An 18,617-nucleotide genomic window follows, 5' to 3' on the forward strand; every position below is an offset into this window, starting at 1 on the left:
GTCAATAACTTGAAAGAACAAAATTGGGATGAATCTGCCATATTCCCTTTTCTTTTCCACCTCGTCCCTTGCATTCCTTGTATCACCTTTGATAATTTATTTCCCATCTGCATTCATTTCATTCTTTCATTTTTGTCAGTTATGCAATTAAAGTATAGAGTGACTTCTTTAAATGGGATCCTTAAAGGGTAGTTATTCAATAGTTCTTTGTCATTGGAACGATGACAAAAATATTTCAAGAATGCATTTTTAAGAACTGGGTCATGGTTTTACAGAGTTCATTCTGATCTCAGTGGTTTCAGATGAGCGTTCTCAGCCGTTTAATTCCAAAGTTTCAAAAGACCAGACAAGGTTTGTTAAAGGAAAAAGTGTGTCAGAGGTAATTTCATCTTTGAAGCTTTCAGTGAGGAAAAAAATTATTTTTCAAATTGCCTTAAAAAATTAAAGGATAAATTAAAACTTTAAATCAGTCGAACATTTCACTGACGTGTTAAATGCCTCTCACTCTGAAAAAAAGAAAGAGAAAAACTTCTTCAAAAGCAGAAAATGATATCATCGTCTTTGTATGTGTGACGTCTAGGGTAGGGTAGGACCTGACATTTTCAGTGAAGCCCTCAAAGGTCGCTGGGACACCAAGCAAGATGGCGACCCTGGACGATGCTATTTGTAATGTGCAACAACTTCAAACCATTTCCCTTCCCGACGAACAGCCACAAATAGAAGCACCTCCGGCTTCTGTCACTTACATTTCCAACTTTGATACCAACTTTGAGGACAGCAAAGCGTTCATCACATGTATCAGCAAGTATCTGGAAGAGGCGGATGTACACAAAGGCTTGGTAGGTGTGACTTTTCATGATTAGTTGCGCAGACCTTCACAAGGAAATAAATAATTTAGCTTCCAGTAGCGCTTGATTCGACAGAATCTTGCAGTATCAACGTTTGCCGAGTATAATCTCTCTGGAGGGATATAGTCAGTAAATTCTGAGCTCTCGGTCGATTTTTCAGCACTGGTAATCACGATCACTTTATTTGCTGAGAGTGTGAGTCTAAGTTGAACGAAATTTTAGGAAGCTTTTAAAAAATGCCTAACTGCTTGTGATCATGCCCATCAGAAACACTCTGTCTTCTCTTTCATGAAAGAAAACGATATAAAGTTATCATCAAACTCGTGCTGTTATCTTCTCATGCATACATGCACAACTTCGATAGTTTCACATCAGCCATGGATGATAACTTTGAAATATTTGATTGTTTTGAACCTAACAGAGTTGCTGATCCTTGTGATCTAGATTACCCTCTTTCTTACAATCTTATGGAAAGGCAATAGAAATAAGATTACTGAACGGTTACATTCGTGATACGCTGTGTATGTTTTTATTCGGTTGATCAGGGTTCTAACATAAGTACAATCGATTAAGTCAATGATCGATGACAATCGATGGTACAGTCGAACCTCGATTATCCGGACATCGATTAACCGGACTTTTCGATTATCCGGACTTTTTCTCTGGTCCCGTTTTTTTCATGAATGTTAATGACCTTAGATGTTAGAAACTTTAGGAGGTAAAAAAATTCAGAAATTATGTTAAAAGTCAGGACAATTGTATTTAAAACAGCGCATTACACGCTCCGCTTTCGAAAGATCAAGTGCTCAAAGACAAAAAGAGACAAGAAGTATTCTAATGCATTCAGCTGAATTTTGATTTGTTCAGTATTGTTTTGTTGCTAAGCTGAGCGTGGGTTATGTAAACACATGAGACGATCATAACTCAAAAAGACAACATGTCCACAAAGCAAAAGCAATCTGTTGAAGCAAACTTTTAGAATTAAAAATGTGCTATCTTTATTTCTTTTGTTTACATTGTCTCATTAATATTCATATTTTTGATTATCCGGACTCTCGATTATCCGGACTATTTACCCTAGTCCCACTGAGTCCAGATAATCGAGGTTCGACTGTAGTCAGTGTCAGTGTAATCAGTTGATATTGGTAATCCATGGGCAATAGGTTGCAAAATTTTTTGTGTTTACTGATTGTCATTAAGATATATTCAATCTGCATAGTTTTTCTGATCATTGATTTCCACATATTGTTCAGTTCTGTGGTCTCCCTATACTAAAAGAAATACTGATAAGCTGGAAAGGGTACAGAGAAGAGCAACTAAATTTATCGTAAAGATTTATGATCCCTATGACATTTGAAACCTCATGTCTCTGGAGAAGAGAAGATTACTGACTGATGTGACATTCTTATATAAAGTAAATGCTGGCAACATAAATATTGACGTCAGTAAAATTTTAGATTTCCACTCTGAAGCAGACCGCTTTTCACTTAAGTCTAAGGACTTTTTAACTTTAAAGAAGAAATATGCCAGAACTAATGTCTTGAAGTATAGTTTTTTCCATCGAATAATTGACATGTGGAATCAATTACCTTTTGATATTCATTATTCTGATAATGTAAATATTTTTAAGTCTAGAGTTAAGAAATTTATTAGTGATTCTTAAATATTTTTTCTTTTCATAAATGCATTTCTTGAATTTATTATCTTCAGTGTATTTATATTAGTCCATAAGTGATCTGTTTTTACTCTGTTTATGTAAATATTTTTAAGTCAAGAGTTAAGAAATTTATTAGTGATTCTTAAGTATTTTTCCTTTTCATAAATACATTTCTTGAATTTATTATCCTTGGTGTATTTATATTAGTTCCCAGGTGATCTGTTTTTATATGGGGTTTCGAACTCCTTTGCAGATTATCCTTTGGCCTTTTTGACCAATAGACTGTAATAAATAAAGAATAAAAAAAAAAGAAGGCCTGGGTTTGATAAATTGAAAGCATGATATTGGAGTTTTACTAACTCAAACCCCTGTGACGTCCTTAAGATATTTTGGTCTAGAATACGATTGCTTACTTAAGGTACCTGGACGGTTTGAATAGAGGAGGATTCTGTCGGTTAAAGTAATGCATGGTGAAAAGACCAAAATCAACTGCTCCTTAACTGTTTAAACCCAAAGAGTGACTAGCATCTAATTTCTCCTTACAATATCATGACTGAATTATACATTAAGGTCATGAGAATAAAAGAAATGATCACCAACTAAAGAAACTCTTGATTGTTAAACAAATTCTCCTTTTCAGCACCTTACTAAATGTAAAGAGAACAATATGGAGAATATTAATACTGATGTTAGGATGTAAAGGGTTAATTTGTGTTGATAAATGTAAACTTTAAGGGAGCAATTCATGGGTATACAGTGTATGGTTTGAATAACTGATGGTGGTAGTTACTGATTTTTTTTTCTGCACAAAATCTTTGAATCATTTTAGTAATACCCTTCGTGTTATATCCTTTAATTTTTCAAGGCATTTTCTATGTGTACATCTAACTGAATTATTTTATCGAAATTCTTTTTTAAATATATATTTTTTTCTATGAAAAGGAGGTCAATTGATCATTTGATGTGGAAGGCTTGTTTACTTATAAACTTTATTTACTTTTGACAGAATGAAATGCTTGAAGAGGGTGGACAGTATGCTGTGATGTTGTACACTTGGAGGAGTTGTTCACGAGCTGTTCCTTCTGTAAGATGTTTCTATTGAGTCTTTCATAGTAGGTTACCTTGAGTTGTTACAATGTTGCAATATTCTTTGGTCTCTAGGTTAAAAGTGATGACCAACCAAACAGAATTGAAATTTATGAGAAGACAGTTGAAGTTCTAGAACCTGAGATACGCAAACTTAAGGGCTTCATGCACTTTGCTAAAGATGCTGTTGCTAGATTCTGCAAGGAGGTGAAGACCCTGAGTCACCCAGAGAGAAGGAAGGATTTTATATCTGAGAGATATCTGTTGACCCTTGGAAAATTTGTCAACATGTTTGCAGTCCTGGATGCCTTGAAGAATATGAAGGCATGTCTGAACAACGACTATGCATTTTTTAAAAGGTCAGTATCGCAAAATGCTAATTATAATACAAGTGTGAATGTATAATTTTTCCTTAATTTTTTATAGGGAGAACAGCTACTCAAGATTTTGAGCCACTAGCAGAGATTTTCACCCTTTCTAAATAATGAAATAATGTGTTGCTGCCATGACTGTCATCATTTTCAACATGATGTTATGATAACAATTATAATTAGTATTATCAGTAACATTGTTATAACTATCACTATTATTACTATTATCTTTAGTAATAGTAGTATTATCTTTAGGTACCAAAAGTCAGTCTAGAATCTTTGATTTTGTATTTTCCTTAATATAAACTTCAATGGTACAGAAAACAGATGAAACAATAACAGGAAAAAAAAAGAAAAAGAAGAAGAGAAAGCAGAAAAAAAAAAGGCTACAAACTTGGTCATCATGTTGTTTTTGATATTCCTTCTACCTTTCTAGAGCCGACACCTTCCTACGTCGAGGAACTGGTGATGTATCAATGATTGAAGAATCACAGAATCTTTCACTCTTTTTGGCCAATCAACACAAGATCACACACATGCTTAAAGATGACCTGGTGAAAATTCCAGGATATGAAGATGTTTTGGCTGATGTGTTGAACCTATGTGTCAAACTGTACGAAGGCCACATGTACATAACACCAAATGATAAATATGTTCTTTTAAAGGTAATTTAACCCCTAAACCGGTGAGAAGCATCTAATTTCTCCCTACAATATCACTCCTGAATCAAATATTAAGGTTATGATAATAAAGGAACAGATCACCATCTAAAGAAGCTCTTGATTGTCAAACACATTCTCCTTATCAGCACCTTAGGAAATGTATACAGAATGGTATGAAGACTATGCATGCTGATGTTCAGGTGTAGAGGGTTAATGATAACATGTACACTGTTCATGGTCTGGGGTTATCAATTGTCTTGTTTTCTTGAACAATTCTAAAGAAAGTATCATGAAACCAAAGCTAGCTCACCAAGCAGTGACCAAGACATGCTTTCTCATTACAATAACATTACAATATCATGAAAACAAGTGATGAGAATATAAAAAGTTATCAATTAGGGGATGATCATCTGATCCAATACTTAATCCCCAGAACTGATGTTGTAAGCAATGTGCAGCAGACAGTAAGGAGAATTACAGAACAGATCTTGGGAGTGAAAGGGTTAAGTACTTGCAAAAGCATCTAGAACCACAGAAATTCTCAATTTGAGGTTAGCTTAGTGAAAATTCATGATAAAAACAAGCAAAGTTCCTCAGCATGGGAAAATGTAAGTGATGAAGATGATGTTTTTTTTTGGGAAGGAAAGTGACCCCAGTTTAATCATGGGTTCCTTAACACCCAATATTGAAAAGTGCTTTATCATAGAACAAGAATTCTAAGGTAAAAATTCCAAGTTAATCAACAGTTCTAAACAAGGTAATGACTAGGAGAGTTGTGGAATTTTTTTGCCTTCTACTTTATAGGTTATGGGATTTATGATTTTTCTGATGGATGTTAAGGATGGTAAGGAAGTTAAGGACAATACTAGTGTGCTAAAGATGGATCAGAAGAAAAGGATCAGCATCAGTAAGATTGACAAGATCTTTAAGGTGAACAGAATCTCATAAATAATATAACTTAGCTGGAACCCAATGGTAACTGTTGATAGTCTAATCTGATTTATTGGGTGTGGGTAATTCTCATGGAACTATGGTAGGGTGGTCACTGAAGCTCCAGCTGCCAGCAAAACTATTTGGGAATGGATAGAATGAGGCCATAATACAAAAAACTGATCTTATCTTTACTAAAAAATACAGTGTTCAAGTATATCTTGCAGAAAAAAGCAATCTTCCTATTTACACTTTTATGATTTTTAATGATCTATTAATATTTTATTTGCATATAAAACATGAGTAAAGGAGGTAAGTTCTAATGAAACTATCAGTGATGCTGCATTGTTGGGGGGTATTCCGAGATAATTTAATTTTGTTAACTGATTTGATAATGTAAATTGGCCACCATAGAGAGTTTCTAAAGCTGACTTTTCGATGTTAGCCCATTGTCATAGTGAAGTAGGTGAGGAAGGTGATTAGCAAATGATTGCTAAATTTTTTTCCTTCCTTGCCATAGCAATTTCCAGTGGTACCTCTGTTTGGAGATGTCCAAGTTGCTCTTGTGACCTACTTGAAAATGTGCCCAAACTTTGACACAATGAGAGAGAAATGGACTTCAGCTGCAGAAGGTGCTGATGAAAAAGTGGTTGGACAGTACAATCTCCTTGGAAATATGGACAGCATCAGGGAGGAGCATGTGAAGTTTATCAGTGAACTTGCTCGCTATAATAATGAAGTATGTATTTATGACGAATTTAATTTCTTACCATAGTTTGATTTTGGATCACAGTATTATCAGGGTTTTGAGTCAGGTTTTGTAATGTAATGACCAACCTCCCTCTCACAACCCTTTCCTTTACATCCCTTATATTCAAGGCAACTGCTGGGTGATATGCTATCGTACAAATAATCCAGCGAATGGATTCTGGATTGAAAAATCCAGGGAATGGATTCTGGATTGAAAAATCCAGGTTTAGTGTGTGGATAGGTACATTGTTTTATTTTTTGAATGAGACAATGTTGTTCTTATTTAGGAAGAGTAGTTTTTTCAAAATTAATTTGTGTCATTGGGAGACAGTCCTGTTTTTGTTTACTTCTTATTTTTAACTAAAAAGCAACCCCAGTGCTTGTCACCAGGCTTGTTATAGAGCATATTGATAACTGCTTTGCAGTCATTTTAAGTAATACCATGAGGCACCACTTTGCTTTATTTTTGTGCAGCACATTTTTTATACCATTTGTTGATGCCAAGAGGGGTTATATTTGCAAGCTGAGACTTCAGCCCAGCCTTCAAATTTTGGGATACCTTTACCTTCTTGTTACCTTCAACTTAGGCTATATGTGTCTCATGACAGGTTATCAGTTGTGAGAATGTTGTATAATTGAGGCTCTGGGGGATATTCAGCAATACGATCTTGAAGATCTTCTTCTAACCTTGTCAATTAACAATTACTGCAGATGATCACCTCTAGTGCTAATCCAAGAAGTGATACACAGTGTAAGGAGCTGACAAATCTGGCTCTCAGAGGATTAAGGTTACTGTCCTCATGGACTGCCCAAGTGATGGAACTGGTAGGCTCATACATGTGCATGTGTCATAGATGTAACCCTTAAACTTCCCAGATCTAACTTGAGATTCTCCTTTCCAGCTACTACACTTTCTCTTGTAAACTACTGTAGAGATTTTGTATTATGTCTAGGTAAAACCCTGGCTCTCATTGATAAGTTTTTCTATTTACATCACCTGTCTGTGGGACAAATTGTCTTTTTATGGTGAAATAATTTTTAGTTATGTTTGGTAATTTTCTTCCAAAAATCATGGCCCCGTTTCCTTGTCTCCTGCAGGATAAGCCTGGAGATGTTTGGTGAATATCCAATCCTTTTTTATTTGTATGGACCAAAATTTTATTTCCTGTGACTATTCTATGACTCAAGGTTTCCAAATGGTGACTAGGAAATTAGTTGAGCTTGGAGCACTGGATATGGAAATGAAAGGGCTAAATTAGATAAGAGCAAATCTGTCAATAAATCGATCCATTAAGGGACATTATTGAAGGCTATTGTTACAGAGTTACCCCATGAAATGATTCTCAGTATCTTTCCTTTGAATGGAGGGGATTTTAAATGAACTCAAGTTGAAAGTCAATGGTGTGTATTTATCGTAATAATTATTTTGGTTTTTGCACAGTACTCTTGGAAACTTCTACATCCTACAGACAGATATGGCAATCCTCAATGTCCTGATAATGCTGAAGAATATGAAAGAGTGAGTAAAATTATTAATGATCATCATAGTTAAATTTGGTTTTCCTGTTTTTAAAGTGCTTGTAAAACATTTTTTGATCTCTGAGAAAAGGAAAAGAGGACTTTCATGTTTATCTTTAGACAAGTGGTCTCCCACTGGTTAACGAGTTCCTTTTTATATTTCTCCTTCTTGTCGCTGATAAATATGGTGAGTTATATTTGTGGCAAGTAAATTGCATGGAAATATTTTTAGTATTAGTTTTAACCCTTTTAAATGATTCCTAACACAACTTTTTCTTTGTATTACTTTTAGGCTACAAGGTACAACTACAACAGCGAAGAAAAGTTTTCACTTGTTGAGGTAAACGACTTTGCGAAACATGATTTAAACGTTACGTTAAAAATGCTGAAAGAAGGAAAAGCAGAAAAATTGAATTGGCTTCAAGAGCAGAATTTTGGTGGAGAAGAGAGAGAGAGAGGAAATGAAAAATTTGTAACTTAACAAATACTTTTCTGCTATTCTGTCAGGTGATTGCTATGATTAAAGGTCTTTATGGTCAGATAGTGCGACTTGAACCAATGTTTTCAGAAGTGATCAAACATTCCGTACACACAGAAGTGCAGCAGTTTATTCAGGTGAACCTGCGAGAGCCACTGAGAAAAGCTGTCAAGAGCAAAAAGGCTACTCTACTGAAAACGTGAGTGTAGATGTTGAGGACAATTTGTGGTTGTTGCATTTTTGTTTCAAACTGTTCTTTGCATTTGTTTTCTACTCATTCTCGCCAATTTGGTTGCGAATGAAAGAGTTTTATTGAAATAATCGTTAAATTCTTACAACTTGCAAAACGGTGACATTGAAAAATTGATGCTTCCTTAGCAGATATTACTAAAACTAAAAACAAATTCTCGTTTAGCAGATGTATGTATTTCAATGTATTGTCAATCTCTCTTTTTAGTTAAATGTCACATGTCAGCCAGCAACATACATTTTGTGTTTTTACTTCAGAATTCTATTGTCCATTCGGGAGACCGGGGGAGACTGGGCCGATGGGCAGCATGGAAGAGGGGACCCTATTCTGAAGGGAGAAAAGGACCCTAAAGCAGGGCCCAACATTAAGATACCAGAAAGGGGCGTGGGACCCTCTAGTACACAGGTAACAATGTGCACTTTTTGAACAGCGTAAGAGCTCCAGTAATGTAAGAGATTAAATTAACGAGCAGGCTAAAATGAAAACTTGACCACGTATTCAGTTAAACTTGGTTTTTCATTTAGATCTGTTTAAAGCTGACTTGTTGGGAAGCACACAGGCACAGGTTGCCCTTATTTCTCTTTATTTTGTGGTATAGATGATTTGTCTTCATTTTAATGAGTAGAGCGACAAAGTGGTGAACTTATACACCACAATAAACGGCAGTCTGTAAAATTTAACCCTGAATTGGCTCACTTTGCTCATAATTTTTAACGTGCTTTTCGATTAAATGTCACCAAACCAAAACCAAAGTAATCACTAAAGCAATTCAGAAAAAAGGAAAATACTGCGGGAGTCAACGAGAACTCGAATTTAAAATGAGCAAACTGTCTTAAGCGCGGGAAAACGCTGGCGACCAAGTCGTGATTGGTTTTAGATTTGAACCTGATTGGTTGAGAGGGCCTTAACAAAATAAGCCAAAAACAAAGCACTCCTGGATTCCTTCTGGAAAATTGCTCTAATTCTCCAAGCTTTACCTGTCTTTTGAGATTTTTTTGGTGATATTATAACAATTGTTTTTCCTTTTAATAGTTGTACATGGTCCGCACCATGCTGGAATCCTTAATTTCTGAGAAAGGAGGCAAAAAGGTCATGCGCAAAGAACTGGAGAAAGAATCAGTGGAGCAGATTGAAGAGTTCTTGAAGAAGTCTTTCTTCTTTGAACAAATGCTTCGTTTTAATGAAGTTTTGAGGGAGTGTTGTGACCTTTCTCAACTGTGGTTCAGAGAATTTTATCTGGAGTTGACAATGGGTGCCAGAATTCAGGTTAGAACTGCTGAAAAACGACTTACCGGCATTAACCCATAAACTCCCGTTGGTGATCAAGATAGCATCTTTCCTTACAATATAATTACAATATAATGTAGACAAGTGATGTGAATAAAGAAAAATATCAATTTGGGGATCATTAGTTGATCCAATACCAAACTCTCCGAACTAACATCGTACGAATTGTATGGAAGACGGTAAGGAGATCCACTAAAATGAGATCATGGGAGTGAAAGGGTTAAGGAAAGTGTAAGACTTTTCACAGGACCTTCTCGGTCCGATGCCCTGTCTTCCGAGTTACACAGGACTCGGTAGCGTGCATTAACTGTTACTAAAGGGAAGCAGCGCGTGGTCTTACTGTGGCCACAGACTGGATTTATTTTGTTGGTTGTCCTGGGTTCGACTACTGCATCACGCTTGCCCACAGCCTGCGAGATTTTTTCCGCCTGTCGGAGTTCACCTTAGCTTTGATTGAACTTGACCCATAAACAAGCTGCAATAGTTGTAGCAAAGTGCGTGCATTATAACCGTGTGTTTTTATGATTGCCTTTTCTCCTCAAATAACAGTAAGCTCTAAGGATTTCAAATATTGGTTACGAGCGTGGAGCAAAGGAAATTTCTGAGTTCCCCCCTATTCCTTTTCTCTTTTCTTTCTTTCCCTCGTTGCTGTTGTTTTTTAACCTGCTGATTTTTTGGTTTTTTGTTCGTAGTTTCCAATTGAGATGTCGATGCCGTGGATCTTGACAAATCACATTCTAGAGAGCAAAAATCCAAGCATGATGGAGTGAGTATTTATATCAAACATGGAGATGAGGTATTTTTTAATACCGGTGTGTTATTGTTGCAGTTTTGTCTCACCAGGCGGTTTGCTTTTGTGTTTAATTTTATTGACCAAAGTATGATGGCAGAAACAACATATGTTAGAATCACTATCGACTAATGATATCTATCATTTAAAGGATCTCCTTATGTGCGAATTAAACCTTTAGGAAACCTGAAAACTAACTCGGCAATCGGACACACAAAACTAACTTCCAGTTGAAAAGGGGTAGTAGTTGGGGCGTTTTTGCCGCTCATGTTGTGAAACAATTGAGTGACCCGAATTCCAACGAATTTCCCATATTTCGCGAAAAATGTTAGTTAAAAAAAAATTCGTGGTCAGAGCATGTCAAAACTTAGAGGCAGTTTTTAAGAACTAGTTAATATGAATACCAAGGATTTGTAAAATTAACGCAAAGGAAGTTGTTAAAAACTGATCTCTTTGCTATTCCGTGGTGTAGGTATGTGTTGTACCCGCTGGATCTTTATAACGACAGCGCTCATTACGCCATGACTGTATTTAAAAAGCAGTATCTGTATGATGAAATTGAGGCAGAGGTGAGCGGCGAAGAAATGTGTTGAATTTTCATCTTGAGAGTTGTACGCCTTTTTTGTTCAGCTAGGAGTATTTTTCGTTGGATTTTTCATTAATATCCTTTCCTCTTTCGACAGGTGAACCTGTGCTTTGACCAGTTTGTGTACAAACTAAGCGATCAGATATTTTCCTACTACAAGGCACAGGCCTGCAGGTAACTGCTGTGTGGTAATTCTTGTCAGGATGCAAATCCTACCCGCAAGGTTATGCACCCAGTCAAGCAGAGAATTAGGAAAATTTTCCACTTTAGGATAGATTCACAATATCACAATAAAGAAAATAAATGGATGCCGGTAAGGAAAATTAGGTCTTATATCTTGAGAGCGATGGGGTAAACATCCTGCGTGACAAGTTTTTTTCTTGGGGGTGGGGAACGGGGAGAATAGGCGTGGGACAAGTTAAAAGTATATGTTCCCCCCCCCCTCCCTTCATTATTCAACGAAGTAAAGGTAAACATCTACCACTTTCGCCAAAAATAAGTTGAATACACAAAGATACTTTAAAAAAAATTTTTTTTTTCAATATATCGAAAAATGGTCAGTAATTAAGGTTTCGACGCGCGATTTTGTCTCATCGGCAGCTCGGAAGTGAATGGTACGCGCTATTCACTTCCCAACTAGCCAATCAGCGCCTGCGAAAAACACCATTTACTTGTGTGGCACATAATAAAGAGTTACATGTATATTGATATTGTGAGGAGAAATTCTGTCCTGGTCACTCATGGAAGAGTTCAATCTTGCTTTGTTGTTGTTTCTGTAGTATGTTACTGGACAAGAAGTTCAAATCGGAGCTGGTCCGTTTGAATGCTGAGGCAGCTGCGAAACTGGGGACCCGATCCAACAGATATGAGACTCTTCTTAGACAGAGGCATGTGCAGGTACGTATGGAATTTTCTTGCCTGGGAAAAATCGTATCAGTGCAGGAAAAGAATTACGAAAATTGTAACCAGAACAAGACACAGAATATGATAACTTTATTAATAAGTAGCTTAAAATTTCAGTCTCACCTAGATCATCTGCAACTTATCCTGGGTTTGGGTTGGGAATGGGGAGGAAGGGAAAAGCCCTGTCTTATAATGTGATAGTGTTAACTTCCTCATCCTACGAGCCGAGCCAATGCTCTCCCCACAATCAATGCACTGCCAAAATTTTGATGCTGTTCACTCTTTCTTTTCTTTTGGAAGGGGACTGGCGGGGGGAGGGGGGGTTGAGGAGATGATGGTGTGGTTGAATCTGGAGGTGGTGCCAAGACGATTGTCGGCCATTTCATTTAACAGCCTCCTTTTCTCTCAGCTTCTAGGCCGGTCAATCGACCTGAACAAGCTCATCACGCAGCGTCTGAACAACGCCATGATAAAGTCTTTGGACTGTGCAATCGCGCGGTTTGAGAGTGGAGATATCTGTGGTGTTGTGGTATGTTTGTTAAAACTCTTCCCTTTCTTGATATTGGTTTTAAGTTACATTGATGTTCATAGTGAAAGGTCCACTCGTTTTTGACGTACAAATAGTTTCTCAGTGACTCGTGTTTTGTAGGACTTGGAGAACCTTATTGAAGTGAACCGAATGACGCATCAGTTGTTGTCCAAGAGCGTAAAGCTGATTCCGTTTAAGAACATGTTGGGTGAGGCCAACCATTCGGTGTCTGCGCCTTATGGAAGGATCACCCTTCATGTGTTTTGGGAACTCAACTTCGATTTTCTTCCAAACTACTGCTACAACTCGTCCACGAACAGGTGAGGAAAGTTATTGTGAATACTCTAATACAAAGAAACCCCTTACTCATATAAACGCCCACCTCTTTTAGAATGTCTTGCTCTCAATTTAGAGTTTTGATCATTTGTTTGAGCAATTTTCGATTGAGTTTCGAAAGTAACTGGGGATGACATTGGTTTTTCTTCATTTTGCTCTGTGATTGGTCCAGAAGACTCGCGTCACTCTCTCAACCAATCACATGCTCACCTAACTAACACGAGTCACGACTTGGTCTCTTTTTCCTCTTTTTCCGCTTGTTCTATTTTTTTCGCTTTGCTGGTTACTTTCCTTTTTTTCTGACTGGCCATTGTGGGTACTTTAGTTTTTTTTTAAGACACTCAATCCAAAAGTGCTCTATGAACAAGTCACATAAATGCTATATTCCATTTCTTCAGAAGTCACCGAGAGTTTTTTTTAAAATAAATTACGATACTTTATTTTGTTTACAGATTTGTCCCCACGTCGCTTTCTTTGGTGGAAAAGGTTTCCAGAGAACAAGCTCCAAAACAAGCACATCATTACTTCTTTGGCACCAAGGTAATTTCAAAACTTTCTTCACAAAATGTGATTGTATGGCTGGCCAGTGCTGCTCCTTAACATTCATTCGGGCTTCATCTTCATTATTAACCGTGTAACTCTAATGAGTGATTAGACAGAATATCTTCTTACAATATCAATATAATTTAGAGAAAGATATCAATTAGGAGATTGTTACTTGATGCAATGCCAGGTTATCCAAACTTACACCTCGAGAGTTGTATAGCAGGCGTTAAAGAAAATTACTAAAGAGATCTCGGGAGTTAATGGATTAATTATCCTGTCATGACTGAATTGTTAGCTCTGCTCGATATTGACTTCAATTTGTGTTCATGTATTTGTTTATATATTGTTTTCCTTACAGCTTCAAAACTCAGTGTTCAATGCCATTGGATCACTGTACAGCAACTTTGTCGGAGATATTCATTTTGCTTGCATGTCTCGCTTGCTTGGTTATCAAGGAATTGCTGTAGTGATCGAGGAACTTCTTAAGATTATCAAGAGTGTGGTAAGCCATTTAAGAACTATCTTGCATTTCACTAAAAATGAGTGTCAAAAATCTTGGTGCAGACTGGATTGACCTTATTTTGATAGATGTGGTAACATTATCAACAGTTGTCACGATCCATGTAATCTCATGCTTCTTCTGCCGACGAATTCTGTATTTCTCGCCTTAAACCCGATTCCCCCCTCTCCCCCTTTCCTGATTTAGCTAAAAAAGAAAAATTTACATAGATCCCTGACTCGCATGGCTGTTAGAGCCGGAACACGATTTCTGTCATGTAAAGCGACTAATCATATTCCCCTTCCTCCTGGGCGGATGCTTGTCCAATTAAGGTTATTCCCACTCTTCCCTTATGGCACTTCATGAGTCTTCCGTCGATGCCGAGTGTGTTGCTCCAAGGACACAGCACACTGACATGACAAGGGCTCGAACGCAGGCCTTCGATCCGGAACACAGCACGTTAAAGCAGCGTTTTGCCCATAGTAAAAAACCCTTGGAAAACCTAAATCAGCTCAGGGCTTGTAAACACAATTTTAGTCCTATTAATGTAAAATTCGTTATTTTGATCCATAGGTTCAAGGTCAGCTTCAGCTGTACATAGCACAGCTCATCGAAGGGATGCCAAAGAAATGTGGCCTTCCTCGCTTTGAGTACGGATCAACAGGTAATATACTTACTCTCAAAGACGGAGGGAAATCTTGCTGGAGTCGTTCGTCATTTGTAATGCGTGCATGTATGACTTAACCTTTGGCGGCAAGTTGAAATGAGAGTTTTCGGCAAATATTCCATCGCGAAAGTAATCTGGGATTTCACTGGTTTTAGTTTGCTCCGGGGCAACCTTCTCAATCAGTCAGACCCACAGCCAAAGCTATCCCCAACTTGGCCACTTGCGTATTTTTTTGTGCACATGAGGCCAATTACATCAATTTACCCTGGGTCGACATTTGCTCCATAAGATGTTATCCTTTGTTGTGATCGTGTGATCATCTGATCGGTCGTTGTCAGTGATTACTTTAGTTTTGGGCTTCAGACACTGATCGTAATATAAAAGCCTACGTCGCAAACAACTAGTTTGAAAACAGCATTCAGGCCTATTAAAGACTTGTATTAATAGTACGGTAATTTCAAGGCAACTCAGAGCAAAATAAAAGGTATGGCGTTTTGCTCTACTTGTTCTTTTTTATAGTATGTTGTAATCTTTTCTCTTTCTCCCTCCTAAAGGTGTTCTGGAATACTATCATGCTAGCCTGGAACCGATCATGCAGTACCCATACTTGAGGACAGATGTGTTCCAGGGATTCAGAGAGATCGGCAATGCCATACTGTTCTGTGTACAACTTGAGGGCTTCCTTGTGAGTAAAGCTTACTTTAGTTCCAAGTAATCGTTGCGGCCTTGGTAGGTCGTTGGCGAGCTAATGCTCTTTTGAATTTTGAGAAGTGAGAACTTCACCAATGTAAGTAACATAACTGGCCACAGCTTGGGAAACTTTTTTCCTTGCAACTGTTCCTTAATTTTTTTAATTTAATTTTTTAGTCTCAAGAAGAGATTATTGATCTGTTACACGCAGCTCCATTCCAAGGAATTATCCCCAGGCCTTATCTGAAAGGTAACTTGATTGGTGACTAGAATATTGAAGCTTATTATGAAGTCAGACAGAGTAAACTGAGTGGTTTGGGCACTGGGACTTATATTCAAGTAGTGGTCTTGTCTTCGTGTCAGTTCTCTCGTCACTCGCTACATTTTTTAATTGTCGGTGATCGCCTAGAAGTCAGCACTCTGACTGCGCTCTGTCACTTAGTGATTGGTCTGTTGCCGTTTAAGAACTGTCACTACTTAATTTTTATCGAGAATATCCTTTTTTTTCTATAGTATTACAGTTGAGATTCAATTTGGGTCTAATGTAGACTATCAACAGTACCTCTTTTTATAAAATTCCGTGTACGTCCGCCTCACCCCATTTCCTTCTTATAAACTCGCAACGAAATGTAACCTCTCCCTTTAATATCCATACATTATTCAGCAGACGGGCAATGAGAATACTCAAACTTATTAGGTGGGAGTTGTTATCTTTATCTCACACCAAATCTCGTAACTAGTTTACAAGGAAATGTGTAGAAGCTGGAGGAGAGAATAAACTTGGGTACTCACGAATTCAAGAAAAAACAAGAGAAACATTTAGGCAGTACAGCAGCACGAAACGGAAGCTGTTCTTTTTTACGTCTGACAGTTTTCCTTTGTTTTCTTTTTGTCAATGGCAGATGGTGAAAAACTCCAGGCCAAAATGGAGAAACTCGAAAAACAGTACAACTCTTTGCAAGTGTTGTCAACCATCACCAAGCTTGGAACCAAAGAGGTAAATTCCCGGTCTAGTATCTTAAGGTCTTGACGAAGCTCGTCACGCAACGCTATTGCGCCATTGTGTGACTTGTTTCGAGCTGTACCTTCATATTTGCGTCGTTGACGAGGGATGGCTGTTCTCTTTGCAGCAAATAGTCAACGCTAAAGAAGGCGACGTGTTGACGAAAGAAAGACTTTGCTGTGGACTTTCCATCTTTGAGGTGGTGTTGAAAAGGATAAAAAAGTTCCTGGTTCATGAAATATGGCAAGAGATACCACCATCCAATGGAGTGATGAACATTGACGAGTGTAGAGAGTTTCACCGTCTGTGGAGTGCCATCCAGTTCAACTACTGCCAGCCGCTGCGGCAAAATGAACTCACTGTCGAGTAAGTGTTACTTTGTATTTACAACACTTTCTATTTGACTCTCTCTCTGTTTGATAAAAAGCAATATACTGTTAATGGTGACTTCATTTTTGTGTCTGTCCTCCCAATAGATCATCAGCAATAACCAACCAAAAGGCGTGTATAATTCAGCTTATCATTTAAAGTCTAGTATTTTGAATGGTTTGCTTTACGTCAATTTTTGATTGGTCTAGAATACTCCTGCCAGCCTTTCAACCAATGAAATACAAACTGAAACCAATCGCGATTTGGTTACACGCTTTCTTCTAAAGCTCGACTTTGGCTATTGATAAAACTCATTGCCACTGACAAACCACGGCAATATTTCAAACCCTATCAGCAATTTGAAGTTGCTAATAAGATCAGTCCATCTGTTCTTAAGCTCACGTTATCACTCATATGATACTATGATATGAACTAACCTGTTATGCAAGGCTTTCCTCATGTTGCTCTCTTCGCTTCTTTTAGGCAGTGCTTTGGTGAGGGCCTCAACTGGGCCGGATGTACCTTCATTGCTCTGCTAGGACAAGAAAATCGTTTTGAAGCGTTGGATTTCTGTTATCATATCGTCAAAGTTTACGAGGTGGATTCGCGGGACGAAGTGATTGGAGGCGTGGTATGTACCCTGCGCAGATTCATTTAGGGCAAAATTTCTTCAGTTCCTTTGTCAAGGGCGTGGTCGAGAGGAAAGTGCTTCAAAGAGGGTTCTTATCAAATTTAATTTGTGTTTCCTCTCCCCACCCTGGACCGGTCACATTTAAATAGAGAGATAAAGCGCAAATGTTTTTGAGACGCAGACGGAAGCCTAGCGGAAAGTTTATTATTCCTTGTGCTCACCATAGCTTTTTGGTCAGCACATTTTGGTTGAAAATGCTGAACGACGTCGTTCCAGTCGATTTGTTAGCGTCGAAGAGGCTAGAATTAGTTCCATTCATTTTACTGTTGACATCCTAGTATCAGAAACAGACGTGGCTAAGAAGAATATTATCTTACATTCGTTTCAGGATCTCAAGCGGCTTGTTAGCCGAGCACGTCACTTCAAAGTACTAAACGACCAGATATTCGCCGTACTTAACAAGCACCTCAAGTCCTCAGACGGTCCTGTTGAACATGTCCGCTGCTTTCAGCCGCCAATTCATCAGGCTTTTGTTTCACCGATATGATCTGAATTTGCTACTGGATCCATTTTGAAATGTTAAGCGATGTACAACATTTAATTAATGCAGAGATAAGGTTCAGCTACTCAGAGAGGGATATTTTTTCTCCTATTTTGTAATTGAAAGTAAGGTTTAGAAAGAATTTTGACTTTTCTAACCGCCCTAACTTGCGGCAATTCGTAATTTTTCGTGCCCGTACATGTGGCAGGCAGTTGTCGTCTTCACGTGTGGCATTGATGCCTCAAAGAAATCCTGAACGTTAGCATATCGGGGTATTCCGTGTCCGTGAAGAGGTTACTTTTCAAAGGCTTTCAGTTAGGGGCTTGCGTGAGGACAATGGGATAGGACTTAAAATTTGTACTAGATCGTGCATGTTTGTCTACTTGTATGGTAACCACAATTTTAAAACCTTTTCCTCTAAGAAAAGTGTCCATTCAGTAATGCTTGGTGTAGCGCTATTAAAGAAGGCAAGTTTCAAAGAATTTAGCAATTAAGAGAAAAGATGCCATTTTGGTTTTTACTGTTTGGCGTTGTGGACTGCCCATAAAAATTATCTAACGTTGTTAGTAATATTGTTGGAATGTAAATAAAATTACATAGTTTTTTTTTATATATGCTCTTTATAATAAAAACGAGAGATTATCATTCTTGTTTATTTTGTCATCACGTTAGCCGTTCCAGGTCCCACTT

At 37.7% G+C, this 18,617-nt stretch overlaps 1 protein-coding gene across 1 annotated transcript; it reads left to right on the forward strand.

Annotated features, from left to right (window-relative positions):
• Positions 1-595: 595 nt before the first annotated feature.
• On the forward strand, positions 596-18,572 carry LOC131795148 (cytoplasmic FMR1-interacting protein 2). The gene is made up of 27 exons (XM_066160887.1): positions 596-839; positions 3,512-3,589; positions 3,667-3,950; positions 4,399-4,627; positions 5,429-5,554; positions 6,075-6,293; positions 7,016-7,129; positions 7,746-7,823; positions 8,115-8,162; positions 8,330-8,499; positions 8,808-8,955; positions 9,583-9,816; positions 10,530-10,603; positions 11,100-11,196; positions 11,311-11,387; positions 11,993-12,110; positions 12,526-12,645; positions 12,766-12,965; positions 13,434-13,521; positions 13,886-14,029; positions 14,600-14,690; positions 15,248-15,378; positions 15,561-15,633; positions 16,286-16,380; positions 16,514-16,752; positions 17,239-17,386; positions 17,775-18,572. Exons 1-27 carry the CDS (start codon positions 642-644, stop codon positions 17,931-17,933), a joined length of 3,780 nt encoding a protein of 1,259 aa, XP_066016984.1. The 5' UTR covers positions 596-641; the 3' UTR covers positions 17,934-18,572.
• The last annotated feature ends 45 nt before the right edge of the window (positions 18,573-18,617 follow it).

Source organism: Pocillopora verrucosa, chromosome 14 (assembly GCF_036669915.1).
Source record: "Pocillopora verrucosa isolate sample1 chromosome 14, ASM3666991v2, whole genome shotgun sequence".
NCBI lineage: Eukaryota > Metazoa > Cnidaria > Anthozoa > Scleractinia > Pocilloporidae > Pocillopora > Pocillopora verrucosa.

Excerpts from the sequence above, each read along its gene's own strand:
- LOC131795148 (XM_066160887.1), top strand. The coding sequence starts at position 642 with ATGGCGACCCTGGACGATGCTATTTGTAATGTGCAACAACTTCAAACC. Across the intron at positions 12,111-12,525 it reads TTAGACAGAGGCATGTGCAG|CTTCTAGGCCGGTCAATCGA; the intron begins GTACGTATGGAA and ends CTTTTCTCTCAG. Across the intron at positions 12,646-12,765 it reads GAGATATCTGTGGTGTTGTG|GACTTGGAGAACCTTATTGA; the intron begins GTATGTTTGTTA and ends CGTGTTTTGTAG.